At 44.6% G+C, this 13963-nt stretch overlaps 1 protein-coding gene and 1 non-coding gene across 3 annotated transcripts; both read left to right on the top strand.

Moving 5' to 3' along the window:
• The first annotated feature begins 333 nt into the window (after positions 1–333).
• On the top strand, positions 334–13627 carry EIF5 (eukaryotic translation initiation factor 5). 2 transcript variants are annotated; one of them, XM_045014366.1, is made up of 12 exons: positions 334–452; positions 3038–3222; positions 5790–6069; positions 6435–6516; positions 6846–7018; positions 7504–7615; positions 9864–10003; positions 10645–10800; positions 10981–11142; positions 11524–11688; positions 11994–12128; positions 13244–13627. In XM_045014366.1, exons 3-12 carry the CDS (start codon positions 5998–6000, stop codon positions 13334–13336), a joined length of 1290 nt encoding a protein of 429 aa, XP_044870301.1. In that variant the 5' UTR covers positions 334–452; positions 3038–3222; positions 5790–5997; the 3' UTR covers positions 13337–13627. The 2 variants fall into 2 exon arrangements, with proteins under 2 accessions (XP_044870301.1, XP_044870300.1); XM_045014365.1 differs by lacking the exon at positions 334–452 and adding an exon at positions 2776–2915.
• LOC123370572 lies at positions 7777–7902 on the top strand. Its single transcript, XR_006579469.1, has one exon. It is a non-coding gene; the product is annotated as a small nucleolar RNA SNORA28 (small nucleolar RNA).
• Positions 13628–13963: the final 336 nt, after the last annotated feature.

The following is a 13963-nucleotide window of genomic DNA, read 5'->3' as shown; positions in this document are numbered from 1 at the left end:
CAGTCAGAGCTCAACATAGCTCTGAATACATAGTTTATAGGCCAGTGTCCTGCCCTGAACACTTGCTATTCAGTAGACTGAGAACTTGTATAACTAGGGCAGCAGCCATGATGTAGGAGGATCTTGTTAGAACGCAGCACTTAGCACTGAGAAAAACACACATTCATTCTCTGGTAATTGTACTCCAGCTCTGCTGCTGCTGAAATAACCTGTTTTTCATTGTAATGTGTCACTGATCATGTCTTTAATAATAACCTGACTTTTCCTTTGTGTCTTTTAGGAAAATCACATTTACCAGCCACCTTTGCATTTGACTGTTGTTCTTTTTTCTGCCAGACCAAAAAGAGCATTCCAGAGTCTCAAAAGGTCTAACAAGAGAAGTGTTTCCTCTGTCTGTGACAACTTGGTACCAGCGATGGCCTAATTTAAAGATGGCTTGGAAACCTAATTTTGTAAGTATTTTATTAGCTATTGTTATTAATCATTTTATTTCTAAAGGGGTCCACTCCATCCCATTCTCCTCTGCTCCTTTACACAGCCCTCAAGATACTAAAGAATATTATCATTAAATGCCAAATAACAAGGTCTGAGGTTTCTTCTGCTGTTGTCTGAGTGCATTTATAAGGAAGCAGAGAACAGTAAGACAGAGAAGCGATTTGTATATTTAATTGGCATGATAATATCTCAAAAATGCCCATTTAATCCCTAGCTGCTTTTACATTATTTGTATTATACAATAACAAAAATATTGAATTCCTACTTTATTAGGAGCCTTCAAAAACCCTAATGCTGTCCCTGCTTGGTGTCATTTAGGAGGAGTGGAAGAGAACATGGCATTAGTAGTAGCAGATGGCAATTAAGATACTTGGTTAGAGGGAGTGGAGGGTGGGAAAATGGGATGAATGCCCTTTACAAGATTAATATTTTTTAAATGAGCCCCCAACTCCTAAAGCTGGCCCCATTCAATGACTCTGTCCCATCAGGATGGGAGCTAGCAATATTGGTGACAGGAATAGTAACTGTCTGCAAGAAACAGGGGTTGTACCTTTTCCTGGGCTTTGCTTTTATCAAAATCAAGACCCCGTACCCTGAAGACAGCTCTGCTCGTTTGTCCAGTAAGGAGGAAAGTTAGTGGTAATGGAGACTGTTTATGTGGCAGGGAGAATTGGAGATTTATGCCTTTTTGTGGGGTCAGGCCCTGCTCAGTGCCACATTCCCATCAGAACTGAGTTGGCAGCAATAAGGACAATAACTATGTGTGTGACAGGGAGAACTGGGTGTTCATGCCCCTTTCCTGGGGAGCGGCAGAGGTAGGAGGCCGCATACCTGTTTATGGGGTTAGCATTTTAAACCCCACTCTAGATGGATTCCTTATTGGCTGAGCAAAATTAGGCCTGCGACTGAGCTTGATAACATTTCTCTGTCGGTACGGAATGCAGTAACTTTTGGACCCTTCATTCAATCCCAAAATGTCAGGGAATGTTATAGGCATCAGTGGCCAAAGTCCTATTGATTTTGAGGAAAACTGGAAAGGGGGACATGCAGAGCCCCTTCTATCTGATTTGCAAACCCAGCAGTTTCATTCACCTTTGTAACTTTCTAGAGATCAAAGAACTGGTTGACAGCAGCCGTCAACACCTTCCAGCATAACAACAGCCCCATCTCAACTGTGTTCATCATCCCAATAGTTTAAAATGTTGACACTCTGATTTATCTCCCAGACAGAAAGAGGGGGGAAGGAGGGTTGGAGGAACAGGGGGCACATGGGAATCCCTGGCACAGGGGGAGAATAAGCTTGGTATGGGGAAGGAGAGGATAGAGAGCCTTTGGCATTGGAGGGAAGGGGGGACATACTGCCCTGGCATTTGGCAGAGAGAGGGATGGGCACACTCGGAGTCTTTGTCATCGTAGGGAATAGAAGAAGAGACATGGGAGAAGGGGCACAGGGAGCTCTTGCCATGGGGGAAGAGGGGGCAGACGAAGGAATGGGAGGGGCACAGAGCCCCTGGCATAAGGGCTGGGGCAGGGATTGCAGGGAGGGGTATTAGAGGCTGGCACACAAGGGTTAGGGGGATGCAAGGAGCCCCTGGCGGGTGCACTGAGCCCAGCCTACAGAAGCAAGGAAATGGACAACTTCTAGTATAAAGAACACCTTAGAGACTAACAAATGTATTTGAGCATAAGCTTTCGTGGGCTACAGCCCACTTCATCGGATGCATGCAGTGGAAAATGAAGTAGGAAGATATATATATATACACACACAGAGAACATGAAACAATGGATGTTACCATACACAATCTAATGAGAGTGATCAGTTAAGGTGAGCTATTACCAGCAGGAGAGAAAAAAACTGAGTGTGTATGGTAACACCCATTCTTTCATGTTCTGTGTAATATATATATATATATATCGTCCTACTGTATTTTCCAATCCATGCACCCAATGAAGTGAGCTGAAGCCCACGAAAGCTTATGCTCAAATAAATGTGTTAGTCTCTAAGGTCCCGCAAATACTCCTGTTCGTCTCACAGACACAGACTAACACAGCCGCTACGCTGAAAACTCTCTAGTTTGTACATGGTGGTGAGCAGCACCATTTCTGCGCCCTCAGCCACACTCAGCCCCTCCCCCACTTGACACACAGCCCGGACTGGCTGTTTGAATGACTCATTCTTTTCTCTCCCGTCCCCACCCCCCTGCTCTAATTCTCGCGAGCTTTTGCCACTATAGACGCGATGTCCTTTAGGGCGCGGGGGGGAGGGGGAGAAAGGGCGGATTGATTGACAGGAGCGGCAGCCAATAACTTAGGCGGACGGCGAGCGCAGAGCTAATGGTGGGGCGAGGGGGGCGCGGCCCGCCGCTGGCTGATTGATCCCAGCCGTGGCGTCGCTCAGTTGGAGCGAGAACATTCTAGAGGTGAGTACGCGGCAGCCATTGCAGGGGCAACCGGCAACCGCCCCCTTCGGCTTCCGTTGCGCCCGCCCCTTCCCTTCCCAGGTGCCGCCGTTAACGGTGCCCTGATTGTATCTCCCCCACAGATTGACTGGCGCCGCCGCTGCTGCTGATTCCGCCCGCCCCAGGACGCTCGGACCCGGCGGCTGCGGCGCCCGCCCTCCCTCCGCCCGGATATAAGCGCCCGTCGGCCCCGTTCTCCTTACACACTCGGCTTCGTCGCAGCCCGGGGCGAGCAGCGTTGGGTTTATGTCTTTATTGGACGAAAACGGTGAGTGGCTGCGGTGGGGGGGGTAGCGAGGCGCGTTGTGAGGAGAGCGCGTGGGGGGACGTGGGCGAGGGTCCGGGGGCCGGAGTACCCGGGCGTGGGGGGGGGGGGAAATGGGGTCCGAGCAGCCTGACGGGGGTGGCTGAGGTACTTTAGTGCGGGGGTAACAGGCGGCGCCGCTTATCCCAGTCGGGTGGGCTCTTCCCGAGTCCCCACGCGACGAGGCAAAATGGCGGCGGCTGGGGCCGCGCCTCGTGATTGGGGGGGGGGGGGGAAGAGAGCGAGCTGTGTGGCGCAGTTAGAAATCCGCAGCGCGGGGGGGAGGGGCTGTACTCCAGGGGTTACGTGGGGGGGGGGTCCTGCCTGAGAAGCCGCGGAGGCCCCCGCATGCGCGATTGGGGCGCGTCTGCCCCATTTTCTGTTTAGGGCTGACTCAGTGCTTAATCGCTGCATTTATGAGTCATGCCAGAGCTGAGTGGGGCGGTTCGGCGGGCGGGAGGGAGGCTGCTCGCTCAGTGCGACGGGCTCGGGGGCGGTGTCGTGCGGTGGGTGGGGGCTTCGGTCGCCAGCGGACAAAAGCAGCGATGTGGAGGAGGCCACTTTTCTGTCTTCCTCCCCCGACGTACCTGGTTCTTCCACGCTTCCGCAGCCACGTGTGTAGGCCACATGATGGCTGCTTTTAGAATTGCTGTGGAAAGCACTGCTACCTCTGATAGTTCTCCTTCCCCACCCCCAATAAAGGGCTCCTTCTAGCTGCTCTGTGGCAAAACTAAGCCGAGTGCTATTGATTAGATCAAGTAGTGTAAAATGATCCTTGTGTTTTACAATGCAAAGGACTTATAAAGATATTAGTTGCACTTTCTAAAGTTGGCTTTCACTCCATGGATTTTACAGGCATCCCAGGGGAGAAGAGCTGCTCACTATATTGGAAAGGGGGAGATGTGGGCACGGTTAGGTGTTCACTACTCTGAGGAAAACAAAGGGAGAATTATTTGTCGAAACAAGCTAATACCTTTGATATGTCCCCTACTACACCTCAGGGTTCACACTTAGCTGCTTTTCTTGATCAGCAACTGTAAATGACTTCCAGTTACTGCTACTAACTAAATATTGGGGAAACAGTATGTTCAGTATTGAAAAATACATTCTCGTACAAAATACTTCAACTATAATGGCAATAAAACAGCACATAAACACTTCCACTTAAAGTAACAGTGGTAGCATGTACAGTCAGTCTAAAGAACTGGTAAGACTGCACTTGAGACAAGTTTATTATCTGCCTAAATGGCTAAAGTGAATATTTAATCACAGTACAGCTTAGAAACTGAACTGTAAATGTACAGCAGAAGTAATGCAATAATAGGGTTTTTCTGAGAAATGAGGGAAGGATTGGACAAGTTAATGAACATCTGTGTGCCACAGAAGTAGGAAGTCTAGAAATGCAAAACATCTTAAATATTTGGGGGTGGGGGGAGGATATGGGTGTTTTGGTACTACTATGCTGATCAAAGGTGCAGAAGGACGTTGCTGTAGACACATAATGGGGCCGCTACACTTAAGCGATCTTATGGGTAGAAAGAAGCACTGGTTAATGTAGCCACTTAAATCCAGGAGAAAAGCAAGCTGTTGGCAAACCATAACACTTTAGCAAACAATACTGTCACTTCTATATTGCCAACAACACTGCTTATTCATCTTGTAGGTAGGTATTTCACAGAGTTCTGGTTGACTAGATACCAATAAGCCACACACTTCACTTTAAAATGAGTGTATTCAGTTATACCATAACCAATGATTTGAGGGCTGTTTTTTCCTTGCCTCTTTCTTCCAAAGCAGTCAAACTTAATAGCAAGGCTATTATGTGACCTTCTGTGACAGGGTGTCAGGCAAAGGATTGCAGATCTAGCCCTCTGTCATGGCCACTTCTCATTAGGGGGACAAATTAGTGGGCTGCAAGTAACCTGGCCCTAATTGGGGAGGTGGAGACAGCTGCTACCTTATTAGCCTGGAGCTGCATAAAAACCAGGGGGAGCCAGGGGAGAGAGCTCCCCTCCCTCCTGCCTGCTGAAGGTGAAAACTTGTATGTGGTGTGAACAAGCCTGAGAATAAAGTGCACCAGTGGTTACAAAACCCAGGTTTCAGACTGACTTTGAGCCTAGCAGAAGTCAAGGGGACCCTGCCCCACACTGGTGCACCTTCCCTCCCTCCCACATCTCATAACCTTCCTCTGGTAACCTTTTACATGGTGTACTCATTCTTTAGCTGTGTCTGTGTGCTCCAGTTGAAAATGGGGGCAGGGGGGAACTTGCACCATATGACAAGTCAGCATGCTGCAGAACAGCAGATGTTGACATCTACAGCTGCTGTAATAATGATACAAACTGACACTACGTAGTCAAACATAACTGACTTCATGCATAGGAAACTCTTAAGACCAGCAGGAATAAGACTAATTAGAGAATATAACTAAAATATCAGATCCAAGAACTATTAAACAGTGTCCTGCAGCATGAATATACTTCATGGAAAGCTTTCGGCTGAACTTTTCTTTTCCTTTAAAACACTTGCAGAGCTGTTGCGCAGCCATTGGTACCTGTATTGGGGGAACATAGCATACAAGCAAGAACCTTACAGCCTCAGTGGCGAAAACTTTTTCATGTCAGAGACCGAGAACTCTTGCAGTCGTTTATGTCATCCCGTCTTCTCCAGACAGAAGATACCAAAAAGCTGCACTCAAAGATCTCTTCATCTTATTGATAAAGCTACTAATAAGACAAAATGTCTGTCAATGTCAACCGCAGTGTTTTGGATCAGTTCTATCGCTACAAAATGCCCCGTCTGATTGCAAAGGTAACTTTCTAAACTCTGATCAGAATATAAGCACTATTTATATAGAGCTTTTTATCAATGTCTCTTGTAAAGCATTTTGAGTCAGTATCATTATCCCCACTTTACAAATAGGAAACAATGCAAAATTAAGTGACTTGCCCAAGGTCACCTGGCAGGCCAGTGACAGAGCCAGGATTAGAACCCCAGTGTCATGAGTTCTGGTGCTGTGCTCTATCCACTATACCACACTACCTCTCTCCCATAGATACTGCTTTAAGCAGTGTTTTACTTTGTAGCTGGTCTTAAATGACTGACAGTGTTGTGGCATTGACCTTGACATGAATACCTAATTATGTGACTGACTTTTTTTTTTTTTCCCCTCTTAGGTTGAGGGCAAAGGAAATGGAATAAAGACAGTTATAGTCAACATGGTTGACGTTGCAAAGGCGCTTAATCGGCCTCCAACGTGTAAGTAACTCTTAAAGTAACATGAAATACCCTCATAAGGGTTTTTGGCCTTCATGGTGAAAGCAGGGGGGCACTACTTTGTAGGTAAAATATGGATATGAAACTAGTGCAACACTGACATGGGCTTTAAAGTTTAATAAAAGGAAATGTAGTATTTCTAGGGTAAAACACTACGTGGCTTGAACTTTTCTCTTAGAAAGATGTGACCCAGTACAGCATTATACAGTAATCCCTCTTACAAGATAGTAAGAGAACTAGTATACAGGCCAGGTCTGGCTGCCAGGATCTTACTGGCAGGCTTTTAATGTGCCAATTTTTGTCTTTTAAAGATCCCACCAAATTTTTTGGTTGTGAGCTGGGGGCACAGACCCAGTTTGATGTTAAGAATGACCGTTACATTGTCAATGGATCTCACGAGGCGAATAAGCTGCAAGACATGTTGGATGGATTCATTAAAAAATTTGTTCTCTGTCCTGAGTGTGAGAATCCTGAAACTGATCTGGTGAGTGTGCTTAAGAGCTTTTGTTTTTGTGGGGTTTTTCCCCTCCCTACCCTATAACCAAACAGGCTTTTCTGGTATTAACACACAGGACTGACTTATTCTTAGATATTAATGTGCACACACAATTGACTACAAGTCAATTTCATGCTGATACTAGTGTCTAGGTGGAACTTCATTCAAAGTAGATGATTCAGCTGAAGCATGTGATATAATTCAACTTCTAAAGTATTGGTCTGGAAATGTTTCCAGGCTCAAACCATAACAAAAGAAGGAAACATCAGGATTGAGATTTAAAGAATAATCAGTTATGCTAATAGTAATTTTTGTATAACTTTCATATACAAACTATGAAACTTTTCACATCAACCTGTTTACCCGAAATCTCAGTATTGGCCTCTTTGGATATTACTATGAATTGTAAGTTGTGGCATAATTCAACTCTGATGTTACTTTAAGGTTTTTAATTTTGACTCTCTCTCTGGCAGCATGTCAATCCCAAGAAACAAACTATAGGTAACTCTTGCAAAGCCTGTGGCTATCGAGGCATGCTTGACACAAACCATAAACTCTGCACATTCATTCTCAAAAACCCACCTGGTAAGTGTTACATATTTTTGACTCTTATAAAGGAAGCAATTGAAGTGTTAAAACTTCTAGCTGAAATAGACTTACACTTCTACCTATATGTCTGAGGGTGGGTGGAGTCACAAGTTACTTTTTGCCCTTCACTGAGAAGGACTTAATTGGTTACTCTGTGCAAGCAACACTCTGTGGCAGATATCCAATTGCCTGTCTCAATTTAAGCTTGCTATAATAAAAAAAGGTCTAACCTATTCCAGTGGTCTCTGCTAAATGAGGTCATGTGTTATATAGACTCTAACAACCTATTTGAACTTGCAGATCAGAAAAGTCACATTCATATTACTATACACTAGCCACTCTCCAGCTCTTTGTGGGCCAGACTGCTTCCCAGTCCCTCCCCAATGCTTATAAAGAGCACACTGAGCTACAGCTCCCAGAGAACAATTGTAGGTTAATCTTGCAGGCGCAGCTTGATAGATTTATGGGAAGCAAAGTCAAAATGAGTAATTTTAACTCTGCATGCTAGTTGCCTGTAAATACCCTACACAGGGCTATAGTGCTCAGTACCAAAACCCTTATACGAAGGCAGAATGTCCCCATATCAGACTTACAAAAATTGCTTTGAAAGTCTTTCTTCCAAAAGTAAACTCCCTACTCTCCTCTGGAAGGCTTACTTTGTGGTTTTTAGTGCTCTGTGTGGGTTCAGTCTCCCCTCTAAGTGAGAACTGCAGCTTGGATTTGAGGATGCCAAGAAAACATCACTGGTTCCGCTAATAAGATTTTTGTGATGGGTACAAGGGTCTTCAGTCTGTTTCTAATAGATCTGTGAAAGTGGGTCAACTCAAGTTTTTTGTGGCTTAATATGTACGCATCTAGCTCAAACTTTTGAGAGAAACTGCTTCTGCAACTTCAAAACTGGTGACTTGCGCCTCAGATATTACTATAGTAACTGGTTGGCCCTGCCTAACAAGTGCAGGGAGACATCTGATAGAGCTCTTGCTAAGCAGACAAGTGTAACAAGTAATGGCTGGAAACAAAGCTAGAAAACTCAAACTGAAAGGACTCTCTCAACAGACGGTGACAAACTACTAAATTGGCTTACCATTGTCCTCAGGCTCTCTATTTGAGGTATTTAAATCAAGCCTAGATGTGTGGGTTTCTTATAGTCAACTGCAAGTTAGTGACTCTAGTTCAGGAATTACTAGGTGACATTCTGTAGCCTGTACCAACAGTTCTCAGCCAGGCATATGTGTATCTCTGGGGGGGGGGGGGGGGTACCTTCTAGGAGGTACATCAACTCCTCTAGATAGTTGCCTAATTTTAAAACAGGCCCCATGGAAAAAGTACTAGCAAAAATCAGTTTATACTGCTCTATAAAATTTCATGCATACAATGACTAGTATAGTTACTATCAGGGTTTCTAAACTTTAGAGTATGGTAAAAATGAAAAATGCAATTTCATTAATGTGCTGACTTTTTTTTTTGTGAGGTACTTTAAGTGAGATGAAACTTGAGGTACATAAGACAAATCAGCCTCCTGAAAAGGGTACAGTAGTCTGGAAAGGTTGAGGACTATTGGCCTATGCTATGGAGGATGTTGGACAAGAGGAGCATAGTGATCCCTTTTGGCTTTAAACTCCTACCAGGTCTCTAGTGAACAGGCCTGGTGGAGTGATATGCACACTTCACCAAATCATGGCTCTGTTTAAAACTGGGGAGGAGGAATAGTACTTCAAATATGTAACCTCTAAACTAGGTCTCCAGAATCTGTCAAATTGTGGCTGTTGGTTTCTAGCCTTGTTGGACACAAGGATGTTGCTTTTATTAGTCTTAAGACTAACCCCACCCCATGCTGTGTGGGGTCTGCAGTGTTGGCACAACCTTCACATTGGGGGAGAGGTGGCACCTTGAAAAGGAGCCTTGGAATACTGAATTACACTAAAACCTCAAACTAGGTTCTGTAGGGATCTGGGAGGGGGGAGGGATAGCTCAGTGGTTTGAGCATTGGCCTGCTAAACCCAGGGTTGTGAGTTCAATCCTTGAGGGGGCCACTTAGGGATCAGAGGCAGAAATTGGTCCTGCTAGTGAAGGCAGGGGGCTGGACTCATTGACCTTTCAAGGTCCCTTCCAGTTCTAGGAGATTGGTATATCTCCAATTATTACCTTATTACCTTACACTTGAAATAGTGCTGATTGTCTCACTAAATGGAGATCTTGTTCCTACTTGGAATCAAATTAAAGTATAAAGTCTCTTTACTTCCAGAGAACAGTGACACTAGTACAGGAAAGAAAGAAAAGGAAAAGAAGAACAGAAAAGGCAAGGATAAAGAGAATGGTTCTGTGTCTAGCAATGAGACACCATTGCCGCCACCACCAGATGAACTTGACCCTCCACATGTAGTGGTAAGTAGACTTCCCAGAGACTTGTAAAGAACAGTGAAGTTGGCTTATAAATTAGACTTCAAAATTAGTGTCAAGTAACACTTAAACTTGTAACTGCTCTCTAAAATAGTGATCCCTTTATCACAAGATCTGCACTGAAAATGAGCTGTATAGGTAGCCCAAGCCTCTTGTGATGGTAAGCAGCTACCAAGCATGATAGTGAAGCCCTTCCTGCTCCTTTGGAGCTTCCTAAGCTGGGGGGGGGGGGGAGAGAGGATAGTCTCATATCCCATCCTCAGCTCTGCAGTTTAATCCATGAAGTGGGTTAATGGAGTTAGTCTAGTGGCTGACTACTTTATGTGGTGGGTGGGTTTTTGGCGGGGGGGGGGGGGGGGGCAGCAAGCTAGAAACATGACTAAAATAGGAAGCTTAGTGTTAGCTTTTTCTATAGCTAACTACTGTAGTCACCATAGGGATGCCTCATGAATAACTTAAGGTAAGGGGCAACCCTGTGAATTTGAGTACTCCTCTGCCCACTCGCACACCAAAAGTACAGACTCACAGTAGAATATACCTTGGAATGGCCTTAGTATTTAATATGCCCATAAGCAGATCACCTTTTTCTTTAAGAGCTTGTTAACTCTGTGAATGCTCTTCTTCAGGAGGACGATGACGATGACTGGGGTGAAGACACAACTGAAGAAGCCCAGAGGCGCAGAATGGATGAAATCAGTGATCATGCAAAGAACCTCACACTTAGTGATGACCTAGAAAGAACTATAGAAGAGAGAGTCAACATATTATTTGACTTTGTTAAGGTAAAACTGCAGTTTTTTTTCTAAAGAACAGGAACTCAAAATAATACTTGATGTCATTATGGTAAACTCTTCTAAGGTGTAGTAGCATTCTAACTGTAACTAGATTGTTTGGGTTTTTTGGGGGATGGGGGGGATTTATAGGCTTGTTAGAATCTGAGTTGACTAATTTCTCACCTGCAGAAAAAGAAGGAAGAAGGTGTCATTGAGACTTCTGACAAAGATATTGTAGCAGAAGCAGAGAGACTGGATGTAAAGGCTATGGGCCCTCTAGTTTTGACTGAAGTCCTCTTTGATGAGAAGATTCGAGAACAGATAAAGAGATATAGACGCCACTTCCTACGTGTAAGCCTTTTAATCTCGCAACAGTTTTACTGGCCTTATATATAAAATCTGACACTTAAGTGGCTTTTAGGAGCAAGAACTACTTAGATGAAGTTCTGGATACTATGGCAGAACAAAATGTCTGCAAGAGAACTCATTCTCTTGTCCCCTAACTCTGCAAACCAGTGGTTCTCAAACTAGGTTAAGACCCCGAAGTGGGTCACAACCCTGTTTTAATGGAGTTGCTAGGGTTGGTGTTTGACTTGCTGGGGCTTGAGGATGAAGTCAAAACTCTGTCCCTGGGCAGCAGGGCTCAGTTTAAGCACTCCTGACCTGGGCTGAAACACATTGTACAGAACGCTGAAACTTTTGAAGATTGACAGTTGTATGGTTTTGTTACAGTTCTGCCACAACAACAAGAAAGCTCAGAGATACCTTCTTCATGGCTTGGAGTGTGTGGTAGCCATGCATCAATCTCAGCTTATTTCTAAAATTCCACATATCCTGAAGGAAATGTATGATGCAGATCTTCTGGAAGAAGAGGTCATTCTTAGCTGGGCAGAAAAGGTACTTGAATAGTGTTGCTATTAGGTAGACACTGTACTACATCTCAGTTTCTGGGGCCGGGGGGAGGTGTGGCATGATGTGGTCTGATTCAGAAGACCTGCATTGTACATTAACACTATATGAAAGTGTAGACTTATGAAGGTGGGGGTGGGGGGTGTGGTCTGTTTTTGTTCAGGGTGGCTGGGCTTGGCTTTGAGTTGCTGAGAAGTCCCTTATTGAACCCCTATCTCTCCTTGCTTATATGTAACTTTTTTTCAGTCTTGTAGCAACTTGTGCACTAGAAGTTAAAACTTACTTTCTTGTAGGCCTCTAAGAAATACGTTTCAAAAGAGCTTGCTAAAGAAATCCGCATCAAAGCAGAACCCTTTATCAAATGGCTGAAGGAAGCTGAGGAAGAGTCCTCTGGTAACGAAGAAGAGGACGAAGACGAAAATATTGAGGTAAGAGGACTGGTTTCTGTCTGTCCACAGTTTGTCCTCTTCTTCCTCCTCCCCCTCCCCCCCACATTAGAATTCTCCATGGGCCTGCATGCCTAAGCGGCAACTAATTTTTCCTCTTTAAGGCATATGGCTAAAACTCCACTACTCTCCGCCTTCTGCTTTTTTTTTTCCTCTCCCCAGTCCCTTTCCCTCTGTACGCTTAGATTCTTTTACAAGCTCCTGTCTTCCCTTAATAAACAGGATAAAAAACTTTGCCAGCTAGGACAATGCAGGTTTTTCCATTTTAAGCTTTCAAGAGTCTAGATTGTTGCCTGGTAATCAACACAAGGTGCCCCAGCAGTGTCAGCCTTTTAAAATAAGGAGCTCTAGTACAAGCAATAAAGGCTAAATTTAAAGAGCAAACTGTCTAGCCTCTGCTGAGGATGCAGGCTGCTGTTAACATCTGATGCTTGTATTACAAAAACAAGATAAAACTTCTTAGCTATAAAATAAGACTGTTCTTCTAAAGCTCCTTACAAGTCACACTTAAGGAGAAATGCATGTCGGTAGAACAAACTACCTATTGAGTAATGGGGGTATGATGACTGGTAGAACCAAACAGTTTGGAATATCTTTTAGACGATGACTCCCGACACAGTGCTCTGACTATGGTTTCAGACATGCCATTATGCCACACAGACTGCAGACTCTCTAAAGTGAATTACCTCATACAGGCTGTGTCCATCTAGCTTATACCTTAGCTGAACTTACATCAGGGGTCCCCAGTGCAGTTCCTGCAGGCATCATGGCGTCCACTAGGGCATCCATGTGCACCTGCCTACTAGCTATCAGACAAGCAGCTGCTGAAATGCCACCATGAAGCGGCAACATCAAGAAGCACTGCCGCCAGTTTTCAGCGGCAACATCCCTTGACGTTGCTGCTTCACAGCAGCATTTCAGCAGCTGCTTGTCTGGCAGCCACAGTCCTCGGTGGCTAGCTTGTCCAACACCCGCTCCATGGAAAAGGTTTGGGGACCACTGACTTACACCATTGTAAGTAGGTGGAGAGTGTCAACATTATTGTGGAAGATAAGGCCAATGGATGTCTTTAAACACTAAATATCTTGTCTCTCTAGGTGGTGTATTCCAAGACTGCCAGTGTACCTAAAGTTGAAACTGTGAAGCCTGTAAACAAGAAAGATGATGACATTGATATTGATGCCATTTAAAAGTGATGCAACCTAGCTTCCAGTGTAATACTGCAAACTGCTCTGCATCTTTCTTCCAGAAGCGCAACATGTACATGCGCAAGCTGAAATAGGTTAACATGCTACTTCATACTCCAAATGTCTTTTTACTGTGACTGGTCTTGTTTAACTATAAACCAAACACCAAGGAGTCATGCATCAGTGAACTGATCTAGTTTGTTAATGGCATGTTTCCTTTTTAAAGGTTGTGTTGGACACACATTTGGAACACACTTATACAGCTGTGGGAATAAAGGATTTGGTTTTGGTCAACCTGAGAGTCAGAGCCATCACTAAACAATTATGGCCATCTTGAAGTGAGGCTGGTCTAACGTGTCTCGTTGCTAGCAATTTGGCATAGGGAGAAATGGTATTCTGCTCCTGCCTAGGAGGTAGCAGAAAGCTGCTGTGGGGAAATACTGATCCCTGGTGGAGATTCCAATATGCAGTGGGAGGGGGTTATTGGGTTTTTTGTTTTAACTTTTGAATCTAGCAAGCTCGAAGAGCGGCAAGAGGCCGCTAGTGACTAGGTTTCAATTGGCAGACAAAGCTAGCCTAGCATTCATACTATCATAGGGCTAAGACTTGGCTCTTTTTTGTTTTTAAAAG

The sequence above is a fragment of the Mauremys mutica genome, chromosome 4, assembly GCF_020497125.1.
Source record: "Mauremys mutica isolate MM-2020 ecotype Southern chromosome 4, ASM2049712v1, whole genome shotgun sequence".
NCBI lineage: Eukaryota > Metazoa > Chordata > Testudines > Geoemydidae > Mauremys > Mauremys mutica.
This window is presented reverse-complemented; position numbering and strand designations above follow the sequence as displayed.